The sequence below is a fragment of the Ooceraea biroi genome, chromosome 8, assembly GCF_003672135.1.
Source record: "Ooceraea biroi isolate clonal line C1 chromosome 8, Obir_v5.4, whole genome shotgun sequence".
In the NCBI taxonomy this organism is placed as follows: Eukaryota; Metazoa; Arthropoda; class Insecta; order Hymenoptera; family Formicidae; genus Ooceraea; species Ooceraea biroi.
The window spans coordinates 4,989,486-5,007,170 of NC_039513.1; the positions used below are offsets into that span (position 1 = coordinate 4,989,486).

At 41.4% G+C, this 17,685-nt stretch overlaps 1 protein-coding gene across 1 annotated transcript in view; it reads right to left on the bottom strand.

Annotated features, from left to right (window-relative positions):
* Nucleotides 1-17,685, bottom strand: part of LOC105279682 (zinc finger and SCAN domain-containing protein 26) — a 325,080-nt gene that overhangs the window by 179,962 nt on the left and 127,433 nt on the right. The window contains exon 4 of the mRNA XM_011339603.2: nucleotides 4,448-4,616. Within this exon, the coding sequence (XP_011337905.2) occupies nucleotides 4,448-4,616 (169 nt within the window). The remainder of the gene's footprint in view (nucleotides 1-4,447; nucleotides 4,617-17,685) is intronic.

The window sequence follows — 17,685 nt, forward strand, 5'->3', positions numbered from 1 at the left end:
GGCTCCTCGGTTTTACGCATGACATAAAGTGAATCCCGAACGATTGAAGGTTCTTAACCAGATCTAACGTGAGTCTCGTGCGAACTGTGACGTTCTCAAATCTTCCGGCTATATGCAATTTTTTGCTTGCATAAGAAAATGATAATGGAAATTTTTTTATATTGTAGTATATGTGAAATGTGTATTGTAAAATATATGTATATCAGATAGATTTAAAATATTTACGAGAGACGAAGATATAATCTTCGAAGATGATATGTACGATATTACATCACTAAAAGAGTTTCTGATTAATTTCGTGAATTATATCATCCATATATTCCTAAATCCGTTATGATCAGAACGTGACGAGTATCTCATATTCTTTCTCGTCTAACAGCAATTCTCGCTCGTCGGGAGATCTATGGCTGAAAGAAAGTATGTCCGATCGAAAACACGCCGCATAGATTTGCATGCTGTATCGCTTCGGAGTGCAGAATTGTACAATCTCGTTTCCTCCGTCCGTTATTAATGTTCGCGAGAGCTCGCCAGGACTCGGATATTCCGTATACGAACGCTTTCGCGCCGGTTGTTACTTTTTAACAGGCCGCAATCGAGTTTGCGTAATTCGCAAACGCACTCGCGGTACTACGCGCTTCATGAAACGTTTGTCAGTTTATTTTCCTCGCGTGAACGCATGCATATACGCGTGCAACACCCATTAGGTGCGAAAGGATTAACGCGCGAGTGCGGCCGCTTTCCAGCGGCGTAAATCACGAAATCCGAGAAGGCGATTTCGCGGAGAAAAGACTCGCTCGTCAAGCTGGACCACGAGCGGATGAGCGATATATGCGCGAGGAATCAGATGCATAAGCGAGCGATAAAAATATTCCTATACAGTCAGGATCTCGATATTAGTCGACTATTTCTAGTAGAAAATTATTTTCCATTCGAAATTCAATCAGAAATTGACTTATAACGAATACTTCCTCCATTGCAACGAGACTATTTCGTACTTAGTTTTATTAATGACGTACCTTTCATCTGCGTTGCAAAACATTATTGTGAGAAGGTGCGTACTTTATCATTTTACACCGCCTAGTGTTAATATGAAAGGAGAAGACACTAGTACTAGTAAAAGTATTATATATATGAAGCGGAAGAATCTTATATTGAGTGAGGCTGATATCGAGATTCTACTGTACGTGCTACCGGCTGCGGGAGCACCGATCAACCACTACGAGTACGACGACGACGACGACGATGTAGACGTAGGCCCGCAGGCGAGGACTACGGGTTGCGACCCCAATCGTATTCGGATTCCACTTTGCGCAGGTGTGCGTGATCATTAATCCAGAAATGGAAGTGAACGTCGAGAGTTCCCGAACGCGCTAGTCCGCGGCGCCGCGTTTCTTTCCCGTTCGCCATCGGTTTTCGCTGTCGACTGACTCCCTTTCTTTCTTCTTTTCTTTTTTACGCGATAAAAAAAGGCGTGGCGAACTGGCGTGCGCGCGTTACCTGCGTGAACGATTTCGCGGTTAAACTATTAAACCGCGCTCGGCACGTTGAGAAACGCGTGCGCTAAAGCGACTTTTTGTCCGCGGTACGCCTCTTTATCGAGGCGATTACGGCGTTTTAAGATTACTTCAGCGGGCTTCCTCTTTCCCCCTCCTCCCCGTGCTGCAACATTGCCCGCGGCGGCTTTCGCAGTCGCCAACGAGACCAGATCTCTCTCTTTTTTTCTTTCGCGTTGCTTCTTCAATTGAAGAATCGTCGGTGAACGCATCAATCTTGAAACTTCAAGACAGATCGAACATCTGTCTGCACATTTTTGATTATTATTTGATAGCGCGTAATTACAACTAACAAGGAAAGGTTTTTAGGTGTTACACTCGGATTTCAAAAATTTTTTGCATGCAGATAGGGAGGTCCCCAAATAGAAGAAAAATTATAAAAGTAGCGGCCCAAATGCATATTTGCGCGCTATGTGCGCAATTTTCGATGTTAGGTTAATTACTCAAAAATGCTATTTCCAATCGAATTCTTTACATTTTTTATTTCACCTAATGCACAACGCTTTAAAAAGAAATCAAAACCAAAATTAAAACTGAAAGAATTAAAAACCTCCCTTGACCAGATCTTTTATGTCCTCGTTATGGATTCTGATCAAATCTATTTAAAGTCGCATACAATAAATCACGCAGAAAGAGCAAACTACGATTTGCGCAATGTACAATTATTCCAAATTGTGTGCATTGGCATTGCAGTAAAAAATTAAAAAAGTTACGATGCAAATACCATTTTTGAGCAATGGGCCTTTTATACGCACTGTGCTCGCGCGGCACGAGATTACATTAGACGCTCGTATTTTCTAAACACACACACGCGCGCACACACACAAGTACACACATGCACACAGAAGCACATACGCGCACGCACACACATACACACACACACACAAAATTATTTAAAGCAATATAAATGTGCATTAGGTGAAATAAAAAATGTAAAGAATTCGATTGGAAATAGCATTTTTGAGTAATTAACCTAACATCGAAAATTGCGCACGTAGCGCGCAAATATGCATTTGGGCCACTACTTTTATTTTTTTCTTCTATTTGGGGATCTCCCTACCTGCATGCAAAAAATTTTTGAAATCCGAGTGTAACACCTAAAAACCTTCCCTTGTAAGTACAAATTGAAGTAGTCGATTGCCTTTTCTATTTTCTGTATACAGTGTCCGATAGTTCTCGTATTTTCGCTCAATTTTTTCAAGTGTGAAATTCTTCCGTGACTTAATTTTTGATCAGTTTCTTATTAAGTAAGACTCAAATTAAGATTCTTTCATATTCAGCTTTATATTAAATCAATCGAACAGTAAACAAAAATGGAATCTTGCACAATTCTTGTAAAATGAACGTTCCATGTAAGAAACCGGGTGGATTTCAGACTTGTAAGTAACCGATAAAATTTTTCAAAGTAAATCTAGATTGTTATTTAGAGAAAGCCTCGTGTCTCGCGTACGCACATTAAGTTTCATCGTATCGGTGTTTAGTAGTACAGTGCATCCAACGCCTGTTAAATGTAATCCAATACTAGAATGGCAAGGAAACTCGCGTCGTGACCAATCGTGAATACTCGCGCACGCGGGACAAATTCGTAATTTATTCGTCGGCATTCGCCACCTCGTGCAGCAGTAATAGCGAGGGACTCGACGATTATCCGTAGGTCGCTCCTTAAACGCACGCACACTCGTGAGCACATATGTGCCGCCACATGTTGCGCGCACGGCTTTTCCATAGAACACTCGATCGGCGGTGGGCTCGTCCGCGCGCGGTATGCAGAAAAAATCCCATATAATTAACCCATAAAGCAACGCAATCGCCGGGGATCTCTCTATGGTTTATCCATAAGCGAGCGTCGAGGCCACGCTTCGAGCGCGGCGCTTTTCTGCGCGTGTTGCACCTGCAACGCGTACGCTGCCGCGCCGCACCTGTACCCCGGTACCTGTGTAAAAGCGGAATTGCACGACTCGCTTTCGCCGATGACTTCGACGTGGAAGAAACGTGAATCTCATCTACGTCCAACCTGCTTTTCGTCGCGAATGTCTATTGCCTCGCGCACGCGGATTACGTCTGCAAATAATAAAACGGAAGGGAAGATGTGCGCGAAGAGTGTTGGAGCCGCGGAATAGTTTGAGACATCTTGAAATGCATTCGATGTAAACGAATTCGATTGAATAATTTACTGATTTAATTATCCTAACTATTTTCATTAAGCACTAATCGCGTAAATACCACTTAAGATCGACAATCTTGAATGCATCGATCGAAACGAAAGCCGATGTACATACCGGACATAACTTTGCTCATGCAAACGATTCAATGCAGAATACTGTCTCGTGAATAGTCCGTGGAATTTTGATGTGTTTAAAATAAATCTTCACTTCAATCAATTGAGCAAACATTGGTAAACTGAATTTTCAGGATCAGTCAAATTGTTTGATCAGAAATGAAGAGTGATTGTAAATCGACATTTTGCATATTATTCGTTTTAGTTGCATGCATCAATACCGAATCTTCGTAACATTAATAAAATAAGAAATTAATTTTTCTAATAAAAGATTTCACAAGACTCGTAATATAATTAACAAAATTAAAATAACACGGAGAGAGGCACAAAATTTATTTATTAATAGTTTAACTAAAATATATCGGAGCTTCTCGATAAATATAGTACGACTCCTAATGCGTCCTGCGCGCATCTCGGAAAGAGCAATCATGATGCAGCCGTTGAACAGGAGCGCGGTTTGGATCGCCTAGCGAACGCTACTCCGTAAACAAGTGCAACGCGCCCCCGGGGGCGACACCGCGATCGTATCACTGTCGCAAGATTCGATTTAAATTCCAGCCGTGCACGTACGTACACGGCCGCACATAAATTTCGCCGTGTGACGAAGCTTACTCACCGGTAGATACGCAAAGCGGCGGCGGCGGCGTGGGCGTCGTCGAAGGCGACGGTACTCTTCTTGCAGCAGCGGTAATTATCGCCGCCGGACTGTACCGTGGCACCTGCAACACCACGGGAGTTTTCACGGACAGGTCCACAGGTTCCAGCTGCACCGGCGGGCCCGCCGCCTGCAACAAAGGGAAAGGGTGCTCGTCAGTGACCCGTGACTACCATCAGCACGGCAGCAGTTTTATTCATTAAGTACCGGATACCTATCAGTCTTTCTCTTTTCCTCTCTCTTTCTAAAGTGTAAAATAAGTATATTTGAGAACTGCGAGGAGAAATTTGTTAGTGCCAAAACGTGGAAAAAAAACTGTAAATTTAATGCTCAAACATGTGAAAGCGTGATAACATTTTCTATTTTCTAATTTAATGATCAAGTAAATTTGCGTAAAAGTGTAATGAGCTTACATCTTCCTCGTGATGGTAATGTAAGTATTTTATATTAAATTTTTGACGCTTAAATAAACGTGTTACGATAATTTCTAAAATACAGTATTATAAAAACCCTTCTCAATTTCCATCCCAGCGGGATTACTATGTTTCATATCAGATATGTAGTTTAACATAATCGTGTGGCTGGAGCCGACGAAGATTTTAAAAGATCTCCGCCACGATCCGTTTGCGTAGGTGCGCTCTCATCTATCTATTCCTCTTGGATATCGAGAAAAAAAGAACGAGGCAATCTCGGGACTTTGTATTAAACCATTCCCAGTTAATTCACATGTATTTCGAGGCATTGTGAGTTGGCGTAAATGAATATTAGTATAATGCGCCGTTATAACGTAGTGATTTTGCAGGTATTATTTCGCCCAGCTGTGGGACTCGACTTAACGAGACTTAGAAGCCGCGCGAGTGTAATTTCACCCACGCAACACCGTCACCGATTGTCATACTCGAGATTGTCGAGTTAATATACTGATGCCGTGCAGCGATTTTTCGAAGCCGGCGATATCGATAGGCGAAACCGACGGGCACAAAGGTCTAGCCTCGGTACGTGACTTACTCAGCGGCAGTTTCAATAGTCGATGCTGATAGCAGGCCAAAGTGCTTAAGCGCAATTAGCATAACTAGCGTCGGTAGTGACGTGGACTAATCACGACCAGTTCCCACGAGAGATTCGACCGGCTTAAGCGTCCGTCTCGGTCGCTTGTGTACCTCTATAGTGCTATCTAATTTCCCTGTGACACACCTCCAACCGTCTAATGACTGACAGAATTAATACTCAATCAAGCGAAGGGACCACTTCTCACAGATCGCGATTCCATCAGTTGAGGCAATTATACGGAAATGGCATCAACTATTATATCTACCAGTAAAATTGTGGATCTACTATAGTGGTCAAAAAAGAAAAAGATATATTATTAATTACATGTTAAAACATATTCGCTTGTATTTAATATTTAATAACGTTCTCAGTACGCACAGCTGATAGTATATAATTATTATCACAATTATCATGTATAAAAAGCTGTTAGATTTGTCCTAACAAGTTTCCAATCCGATTACTATATATGCTGAAAACAAACCGATTCCTAATCGTATTAAAAGAGGATCATTTTGTAGCGGTGATGATCGATTGCATAGTCGCATAGATATCGGATTTCCGAAACAATCATGCGGAAGATCAGATTCACAGCACACAACGGCTGGTCCGAGCGCGATTGTTTCTCTAGCGAGCGACGTGCTCCTGACGAAACGTGGGAATGTCGTGTACACGTCGACAATGAAAAGCTCGCCTCTGTCCGCACACCCATCATAAGATCAAACAAATGGTTCGTGTCGTGAAACGCGATACAACACTAATAGCACAACTTCGATCGGCCGATGGTTACACCAGCGAGTGTAACTGTAACACCGCTCTGCGCGATTAACAAATTACACGTAATACAACCGTGCACGCGACTCTCTATTGCGTTCTTCGCAGTAATTTATCGAAGTTACGAGCGCGCTACTTTTAGCGAAACTATTCAAGCTATACATTGTAAAATTGTGCAATGTATGTTTTGCGAGGAAACGCTTATGTAAAAAACTTGAATTCGTCGTTACAAGGATGAGATTAAAATGTGCATCACGTAGTTACCTCTGCATCAATTTTCATTGTTCATGTTCTTATAAATGATTAAGGAATGATACGTGTGTGCAATGAAAATATATAAATTACAAGTTAACAAAAAATTAATGTTTGTGACCATATTAAAAACGATATTAATATAATTTTCAGAAGTTTAAATCTAAAGTTTAATATTGTACCAAACAGAAGAGAGAGAAAGAGTTAGAGAATATTCAATGTTGAATAAAACTTAAATAAAGAAATATGTACATTTGAAAAAAAATAATTTGTGGCAATTTTTCATATGAGTATCGCATTGATTACTCTATCAAAGAATCTAGAAATTTTCCCATAAAAGTCCTAAATCCAAATTTACTGATAATGATTTTGACATGCATTCAGATATATTGACGTTTCGAAACGTCGGCGACACGTATTTAAGTGTGTACCGCGTTGTAAATGACGAAATAAAGTATCCTGACAGCGAATGCATGTCGGCCGCTTCTTGTGACATATGTACCGAAATCGCGATTCCGCCGATTCCGAAGGTGAAGGCACTCGGCACGCGAAACACGCCCATGACAGAGTTCTGGTTTCTGAAAACCGCGATACGTGCGCTTGTTATTCATGAGTCAGGAGATGAGCGGCGACGTCGACAACGACGATGAGCAGTCAGGCGATTGTACTTTTTTTGGATGAGCAGCAAAAGCCGCGACGTTATGCGTGTCACGCACCGAGCAGCTTCCGGCTACCTTTACGACGCGGCGAGTCTAATTAAATCTAATATAGGCACGCGGCAATAATCCGTCGTAAACTACGAGAGATATCTGTTGGGCAATAAATAATTATAAACTAATAAAGTTTAACGAGAGGATGCGCGCCTCGATGTTGTCATCGTGGCGTGAAAGCGCCGATCATCGAGCGAATCGCGCGATATTTGCGAGATATACCCGATGTACTCAAAAAAGGATGAGACGATCGGCAGTCTCCCGATGAATAAAATCAAACGACGCATTAAATCGTCTATGACTAATGAAAGACCGGATAAACTGTTTTTAATGATTCCAGACTGTGCACCGCGACGGCACATACGCGGATACGTATGTACGTGCGCGGGTATGTGCACACGTCCACATATCTAAATACGCATATAAGCGTAATATAGACGGGCGTGCTGGTACCTACATATTACGTGTGTTCTCACAGTAGCGGTCCGTAATGAGAGTGTAACGTTCATCAATCATTCGTTGAGCAATCTTTGACCAGACGCGAGCCCCGGCGGAATTAATTTAATTATTACAAATGTTTCGGATAAAAATGAATCGTGGTATCGATGCGCGCCGTTGCCTCGCAATCGCGGCTGGCGTGAGTTGCCTGCGTAAGTATATAAATTTCTAAATTTCTAATGAAATAAATTTCTAATCGATTATTCTTACAAATATTCTTTCGACTGAAAGATGAAACAAAAATAAAAATAAAAAAAGAAAGACGGCAATGATGGGATCTTATATCTTAATTATTCTCTCTCTCTCTCTCTCTCTCTCTTGCAAAGAAATAGATATCATTAGACATGATGATAGCTCGAAATGAAATTGCAATCGATAATAACATTTAATGAGTATATTTGTATCATATGCAATAATTCAAAACTAAAAATTGCATGCATTTATTTTTACTGTCGCAATCTACATTTTCTGTTCTAATCGATTAATCAATGTGTATCGTATCGGCTTTATGCTTCTTTATACTTTTTCATTATCCTCTTTTTTTACAAAGTAGCCTGTAGTTTTTGTTTTGTTGCACCCTGTCGGACGTGTCTTTCAACGAATCAGATCACCGGCAACGTTAATCTCTTTCCGGTGCATGTGCGGACCCTCTCTCCCGCCCCATTAGATCCGAGTAATAAATTCATGGAAGACAGCGACGTTAATTACGTCGTTTCTGTAACGTGTAACGGCGCAGCTTATGCATCAAGGTATGACGTTACGAAAGGATTATTCTAAATGTTAGCGTTTTATTGCCCGAGGTGATGTGCCGCGCCGGCCTACACGGCACCGCGAATCTCTCGCTCTTCCTCGCGGGATCGCGGGAGTGTGTACACGCAGATGGGCCGACCGGCATGCGGCTTTGTCTTCGAAATTATCGGTAAGATCTACCGTGGCCGAAGTAACTACGGCGTTATTACGGAGATAGGCCTATTACATATTATACACGGTTTCTTTTTACTGCAATCGGCGGCGGCGCGCCCCTTGCGCGCCCCTTGCGCGCCTCGACGGCATGCGCGGGATTGAGTTAAGTGCCGATGTAGACATTACCGGAGATAGGGTGTTTATAGAGCAATTTTTGAATTAGTGGATTAGAGTCCGCGCTGTGACCAACAGTATCGAGCGTGTCGCTCGACACAGACGTCCGACAACGTTCTTGCTCGTTTGGTGATTTTTTCCGCTACGCACCGTCGAGATTTGTAGACGAGAACTACAATTAAATCGTCACGCTCATATGCTCGCTCGAACCGCTGGTGGTTTTGCGGCCGTAAACGCATAAATGCAATACTGCCAGGCGATTTATTTAGCTTGGTAAACACTCGCGCTTCAAGAGATCGATATTTCGACGAAGTACAGATAACTATCTCAGCATTTGTCTATTACTGTGATTGAAAAATTATTTTTGTTTGCAAGAAGCATTTTATCTTCTTCGCTCTCCAGTTCACCATCTCGAACTTGTCCTTTCTTTGATTCTTTCGAGTTGTTTTCAACAATACGTTCGTGTTTTTCGCGTTCATATATCACCACGATCGACAGTAACCGACGTGTTTCCCAAAGTTGCCGAACGTTCCTTCCTTGATTGGTTCATTATCGTTCCGCGATTGGATACGGATAAATCAGTTCGCTCGGCACGCCCGCGGCTAATCGAGTCCGGCCAAATTAACCGGGTTGTACACCAGGTGCACCGACCCTTCCGGAACGACATTATACTTGTTTACTCGACGTGCATCCGAGCGCAACTTCTGCCGAAAGGTAAAAACGTTCCTTTCACGTGACCATATGTATATTTTTTCTCTTTATGTACACTCGACCGCTCGAGCGCTGACAAAGTTTTCGCCGCTTCCGCACAGCACGGAATAACAACGTTTTTATTATCCGCAGTTATCACGACGTAAAAAAGCAAAAACGAAAAAAAGCACATCGTTCCCGCGTGCGATTGTGACGCGAGATGCATCGCGAGCCAAACGACCGCCGTCACTCCAATTAAGCTGCCGCAACGCGAACTCGATTCAGTTTCTCGACAAGTTATCGCGCTCATCCGCCCTCGAGGTGGATCCGCCGCCGATTACGAAACCGTCAATCAAGAGGTGGAGGACGACGCCACTTCGACGGCTCAATTCGGCTCGGCAAAGAGAGAGCAAGAGAGAGAAGAAAATGGTTTATGACATCTTTATTTGGCGATGGCAGACCTCGTTAGTCGCGAAAACGGACTGACCGGATAGGCAGAAAAAGAGACGATCACTCGGCGAAGCGTTAATTCGAGACTTGCCGCGACTTGACATTTCCATCACGGCCAGATCATTCGCGAGTTTTCTCTCTCGATCGTATCTCGGCCGCCTGTTATATTAACTTCCTGCTCGTCCTTAATTCGCTTTTTCCGCGACGACATCTGCGAAAAGATGGGACTCTGCTCTGATCGAATGTACGTGATCGAACTTGATTAGCGCGATCGTGCAACTTCGATGGTGGTCGTCGATCATACGCGGCCATGGTAAATCGCTTCACGTAGGATACACGCGTATCGCGCGACAATCGGATCGGCCTACACAGCGGATTATATATTATCTCGCATGACCAGAGTTATCTCGTGACGGATGCATAAGTTCTTGGTCTGTGCGCTGCATTTGGGAGAAGAGAAGAGAAGAGAGTGTCCCACTATTTATGACTGGTACTTGGAAACATAATTTAATGGCGAACAAAGCAAATAATAGTCACAGCCATCATACTTGGCAGAAAGGAGTATTATAGGAGACCGATATGCCAAACACTTATTGATCCGCGTCGGAAAATTCGTTTTATGAGCGACATGAAGAGTGAAATGGATATATATTTTATAAAATATCGAACATAAAGCTGTCTGCGTTATTAACATATTTTTTTATACTTATTCTATTTCTTTAAATCCTACTAGACACATGTTTTTGTTAAAATATATTCCAATTTTTAATGGATATATATATATATATATATATATATATCTCCATTAAATATATGAATCTCAAGTGTATGGAAATTCCATGTGAAAACAGAAAGGAACGTTAGACTAACGTTCGTTCTTTGTTTCTCGTGTTTCTCAAGAACGATAATATATACGCTAAAGCGCAAATCATCGCACCACTTGTTTCAGCTAATTACTCCTTGAAGAGCGGAGTGCAACGAGATATTTCTCAGCGCATCTGCCGTTCGCATCTCTCGCGTCTACGAATGCTCTCGTCGACGAAAAGAATCCCGTGCACGTTTCACGGTGCGAGACACGCCCCGTGACATCATCGCGGTCCGTTGATGCCGAGTCCCATAAAGGCGAAGTGCAACGGTAAGAAGAAGCGCAGCGCAGAGAAGGCGTGCGGGCAGACGAGGAAAGAAGGACGAACGAAGAGGAGTCAAGCCGGGCGGGCCGAGAGCGCTCGAGCGCATCAGTCGCGGGAAAGAATTCCGGGCGATGTTACAGCTGATGCGAATTAAGCCGCGGCGGATTTATCATGCAACAACGGACACTCCCTGTTGTCTCTTCGACTTTGCGCCTCTGCCTGCCAGGGGCGGATCCACCAAGAGACCGGCATAAAAATTGAAAACCAATGTTTGAATTAATTTGGGAACGAAAGCTTATGTATGTGATGTGTATACGGAAACAATATTTGTATAAGACAATGTCAAACTGAGTTAATGGAGAAAATAAATCAGAATTCATATAGAACATTAGCTTAAGATCTTGTGAAAATTTTCAAAACAGGTATTGCTTTAAATTGATAGTTTCAATGACAATCTATTGAAAATAATGTTACGATCAATATAATAATATTCACTTTAATTTTCATTATTAGCTTAAAACAATATCTCTTTAGATGAAACATTTTTTAATATAATATAAAAATAAGATATTTTAAAAGGATATTTAAGACTGAAATAATCGAGATTAAAACGGTGTTCAATATAAACATTTTCGGAGAAACAGCGCTTTATAAGAATATCCAGAGATTTATTTCTGCGACAAGCTTGACTAAATCACGGCCTTCCCTTTCAACCCGCCACTGGTCGTATCCTTCTCCTCGATGTCCCTTCGTTACTTTCCTTCCTTCTCCCATCCTTTCTCGTTTGGCGTCGCCTCTTACAGAATTCGCGGGCTTATCCCGCTCCTCGTAAAGATGTCATTGATTATACGCGCCATTTTCGCGCGCTGAGATATTACGCGTAGTGTGAATACACCGTGCAATAAAGATGCCTTTGAAAGCGTGAGTGTGCACGTACGTCCGTGTACGCGCGGAAGCATATGTGTTGGTGAAAGTCGCGATGCAGAGAAAGAATCACGGCTTAGAACGACGGATTACGGTTAATTGCGTCCGTTTGGCGGAAGAGAAAGAAAAACGGGAACGATGTGGTCGCCGTTATCGACGTCGCTAAAGCGTCGAGATAAATTTAACGATGTCGCACCGACGCCTTCATCAAGATTGCATCAATTTATTGGCATCCATCGTCCAGGCATCTGACAGATAACGTTTTCGCGAAAAGCATCTCCACACGATCTCTGTCGTAAATATAATTAGATATGGGTGAACATAACTGTTTATTCTTGAAGAGAATATTATAAATTTTACAGAGAGACGTGTATTTGTCAATTAAATAATGACAATACATACGCGATAAAATTGATTTGAAAATTGCGAAATGCTTTTAATATAATAAAATATGAAGATTTTTAATATAATAATATATGAAGATATAAAAACAGACAAAATAAAATATTCCGCATGATGCGTTCATTACAACGCTAATTAATTAAAAACTTAATCAATAATCAATTACTTTAGCAATTTAGTACGAGATCGACAATCACACAATCGGGTTATACCCGATCCGATCGTAATGAGTCAATATCGAAACGTATGCTTCTTACATAAGGCGGTGCATTTAATAAAAAGTGTCTACGGTCTTTCGATATGTCATAAATTGAAAGTTATTGTAATTTATGTCGAATCTGGTATAACCAACCTCAGCAGCATCGAATCAAATTAACCGAATCACATTGAGATGATTTATAATGTGAAAATTGCGTCCACGCATCCTCGAGACGTACATAGTTGCCGCCAATTTATCGCGACTAACGACCGCGAGGTGGTAAAACGCATGGAGGCATTACGAAACTTCGGGATCGATAAATAATAATCGAAATTGTGGCCTTGTTTTCTCCCAGTACCCGCTTCAGATCCTGAGTTCACGGTTTTTCGCGCCGATCACGTTAGTCTCCGACTCATCTCTGCACGCATACACGTCACGCACACGCTTACACACAACGTTGCATCTCGACTCTCAAAGATGTCATTGATTAAACGAGCAGGAAGCGCCGAACGAAATATTTCTGCGCGAGTTCTCACCCACACACGAAGGGCAACGCATTATGACGCGCGGACGTATGAATAGGCATGGCCCTTGGACTCTCTCACTCGAGCGAGAGATGCGTCTGGGCGTGCACACGAGCTCCTTTATGCGCCGAAAGCCCTCTTGGCATACCAGACGCGTCTATGAGGAGAGGCAGATAAAAAAGAAAATCGCGTTTCGAGAAAGCGGATGGTAATGCACGCACTCGGAAGGAGTAATGACCAGACGCGACTTTTCCGCCGTTAACGCTCCTGTATTCTCGATTCTCAATGACGAACTTTCTTTTACTCACATCGCGCCATATCTCGGAGCATCGAGATATCTAATAAAGACAGAAACTAAATATCCTTGTAATTTGGAAGGTAACTCTTTCGTAATTTCTATTTTTTCAAGTATCATATTTTAAATACGAGATTTGTATCAATCTGATATTTGATAATTCTGATATCAATCTGATATCAGAAAAATTAATCGCGCACAGAGATGTTTTATGAACATATGACAATCCGAGAGAGTATCATCGATAAATCTCCATCAGACTATACGCATCAAAGATTGAGATTGGAGATTTGACTAATCAAAACGTTGTCTATTATATATATATTATATATTACATTGATTGGTCGAGTCCCGAACTTCAAAGCGCTATCTTAATCTCCAATACATAGTCTGATACAGACTATATGCCCACAATCTGGCTACTGGCGTTCGGCAGATTTCTACCTGCGACGGCGTACAAGCTACCGAGTTAATCCGCGCCAGGCAGCGAACTTCATTACTCGCCCACTAATTATTGGTTCGTTAACGGTGCACCGGTGGTTTATTGACGCTAACGAGCGTAGCGGCGCGCGCGAAAATATCGCCGTCCCTTAATCGCGACCACCTCGATTAGGTAAGAAAGGAATGAAGCCGCGTTGTCCACCTTTTATCGTCCTCCTCTCGCCCTCTTCGCATTTCTCGTTCGCCTTTCGGTTCGCAACCGAAAAAAAAACCGGTTCCGCGTCATTATCGTTTCAGAGACTTAGCGCGTCCGATTCGACACGGCGAAGCTGGTCGAGTCGATAGGCGATACCAGACGACCGATTTTCGATGACTGTTCCGCTTGTCCGAGGCGTCGTCCGCGCACCGGATAATGCCGAGCCGATTTCATCGGTGATTCGTGTAATTATTTCGGCGCACGATACGCCGTCGGAAGCAATTAAGATTTCATCACGTCTTTGGTATCACGATCTCCGACTTGATAGTCGTGATGACACCATCAGAATTTGTTTCTCTTTCGGATACATCCTTCCGTTTTAATCTTAGAACATTTGGCCTTTTTCTGATGCTACTGCTGCGATAACGATGTGATATTGTTTTTTAGTTAAAATATAAATGTTAAAATATTAGCGGCAAATATTGACAAGAGAATTGCGTATTCTGAGTAAGTTGTTTTTTAATATTAACTAGTAGAACACAGGCATGCGCTATTTTATTTTTCAATATTAATAATGTTTTCGAATAATAATATCTTAAATAATCCTTTAGATCGCCAGAATAACTGAAAAAGTTCTAGCCATTAAAATTTGTTTCTTTTCCGAGGAGTTCTGTGCTATTTATATTGTTATTTGGCATATTGCCTAGAGTTCTCGATGATTTAAAATTCGTTAAAACGATAAATGAAAAAGTTCTAGCCATTAAAATTTTTTCTTTTTCCAAGGAGTTCTGTGCTATTTAACAAGCCAGTTTTGGTCAAGAATAAAGGAATTTGGTTAATAATATCTTATATCTATTATTTATTATATGCACAATTATCACACTCTACCAAATTGTTATCCTCCACGCGAAGACAGCCGCGCGATGGTAATCTAAACTGAACATAACGCACAACGCGAATCGAGATAACCAATCAGCGTCGCGGAAAAGAGGCAACAATGATTTCGATTTGATTTAACACGGCTTTTTTAAGAGTGGATTATTTCAATAAAGTAACATATAATATAAAATATCTTTTTCTTACAAAGGAATTGATTAGAACTATAATCATAATGATAAATTACGGTGAAAGAACTTTGTAATAATAAGTATTGAACAATAAAAAGTATTAAATACCACTGAATAATCAACTTATCGTCATGGTTCATTAAAGGATATCTTAATTTCCCTTCATGCCTGTCTAATGGATTAGTAGTAATTGCGATCGAAAGAAATTGTCTACGCCTCCATATTGGAACGTTCGATTTTAGATGATCAAGTTGTTTCCCCAATTAACGATTACATGGCGTCTGGGCGTTTTGTGTTGCGTTCTCCAATGAACAACGCGGCCAGGTTTCCGACTGACGATAATTAGATCGTAACTCAAGAACGTCTAATACGTTCATGTATATCCGCGACTACCACGGTGCGTTTTATCCGAACAATTAATCAGGAACTTATACGTCCTGTTATTAATCGTAACGTCAATAGCCGGCGAACGTAACCGCGTTGTTGTTGATGCTTAACGAGATCATTGTCCTCGTCGGTATCAACGATTAACTCTCGCGAAGCGATTTGTAATTCGAGTTGCAAGGTATTTTATTTCGTTCGTGTTATCCATCGCAATTATTCGCGTGCTTTAATGGACGCCGATTACGTTGACACGCCGATAATGAAACGCATCAATTATAATTACGCACATGCTCGTCAGATGTGCGTAAGAATATTATTATCGGAAATTATCAAAACGGTATATTGCGATTGTGACGTCTTCCTGTTTGCTATTAAGGTTTGCTAATAAGTCATTAAATTATATCCTTCGTAGTCATCATGAAAAAGTCACATCTTTATATAATTCCATATTCTTCTCTTTAATTGTAATTAACGCAGCACACATCGTTTAATAGTTATGACACAACCCTCGAAAGATTCTTATTGAAATGGCGCGTGATTCACACGCTCGATCGAATTATATCAAAAGCTTCTTGTTCAACAAATAACAACCCACATTAACGATCAAACCTCAGACGATATTCACAATTCAAAAAGGCTATCTTTCCTGAACTTTTTCCTCTTTTTTTCAAAGGTTCAATCTTTTCTTCTCATGCATACGTCAGATAAGCACAATTTATTTTCGCGAAGTGTCACAGCAACGCCGTTCCATCATCGAGTTCTCGCTGCAGGATCATATGCCACGCTATTACGACGGTATACGCGACAGGAGCCGCGACTTCCCTATTGCCCCTCAAAGCTATCGGAAGAAAATTCCATTGATGGATTTCCAATCCCGGCATGATATATCGACGCGGTCTCATGCTTCGGCTGTCGCTCGGACCACCGTGGTGATCATCGCGCGTGAATACCGTGGCTTGTTTCGCGCTTCCACGATAGATTACATACGACGAGGATATTAGACTCGCGCACTATCAGGCGGGTAAATCGATGCGCGGCTGATTATACGTGTTTTACAGGGTTTCTCGTACCCGTTTTATTTTACCGAGCCCAGTACGTACACACCTGTGGAACACATGCGTATGATGTATTAGCGCTGCATAATTTAATTAATTTAAATTACTACCATCACATTAGGTACTATTGATGGTCATTTTATATGATTATACATTTCTCATAAGCACATTTTCCATTAACGCGACATGCTCGTGAACTTAATTATATATTAGAACGTTCCTCAGCGATTCTATGGCGTGTGCACTGATAGATCCTGTTCTCTTTATAAAAAATAAATACGCAAACAAAATTATGCAATAAAGTTTAGATAAAGCTAGAACTCTAGAAATGAATTCTTTATTTCTTCTTTTGAGGTCAACAAAGTCGATGTGATTAACAGTGTAAATTTTAATAGAAATCCATTTAGATATTGTATTATGGTACATTAATGGATATTATGGAAATTTTATGTGCTAATCAAACCTTTTAACCATTTGTCATCGCAAGATAAGATCGTAAGATACACGGCAAAAATCTTTTTCTAAAATTAATATTAAAAACTGTAATTTGATAAGGCACAGTATTCGGTGAATGGGACACGACTGACATACTTATAGATAATTTTGTACGATATGTATCTAGACGCACGGCTACTCGAGAGGAGAAAGCAGAGCCGGCGCGCCTAATTTCATGGGGAATTTACAATTTGCAGCCGGCTCGGCTGCCTCTATCTCGCTACTCGTTATTATTGATTATCCGCTCGATCGTCAATACCAGCAGCTGCGCGAGCAAGTACGATGATATTCGTCGCGTATCGTACCTGCTGCTGCATCGACTACCTTGGAATCCAATATAATGCCACGATCAGAACGTCTGTCCGACGTGAAAGAACGCGAACTTTATCTTGCGAGTATACGCGCAATTTCCTGCGCGCGTAACGATGCACGTAACGATGTAACGTAAGAAACCTCGCCTGTCTTCTTACGTTATTATTGTTTTTATGCTATTAATTATCAATAATAACGGGTCATTAGTTTCTGTAAAATTCGGAAATGCATTATTCGACGAATTTGGTGTTTTCGTCTTCACGAAAATTCAAGATAA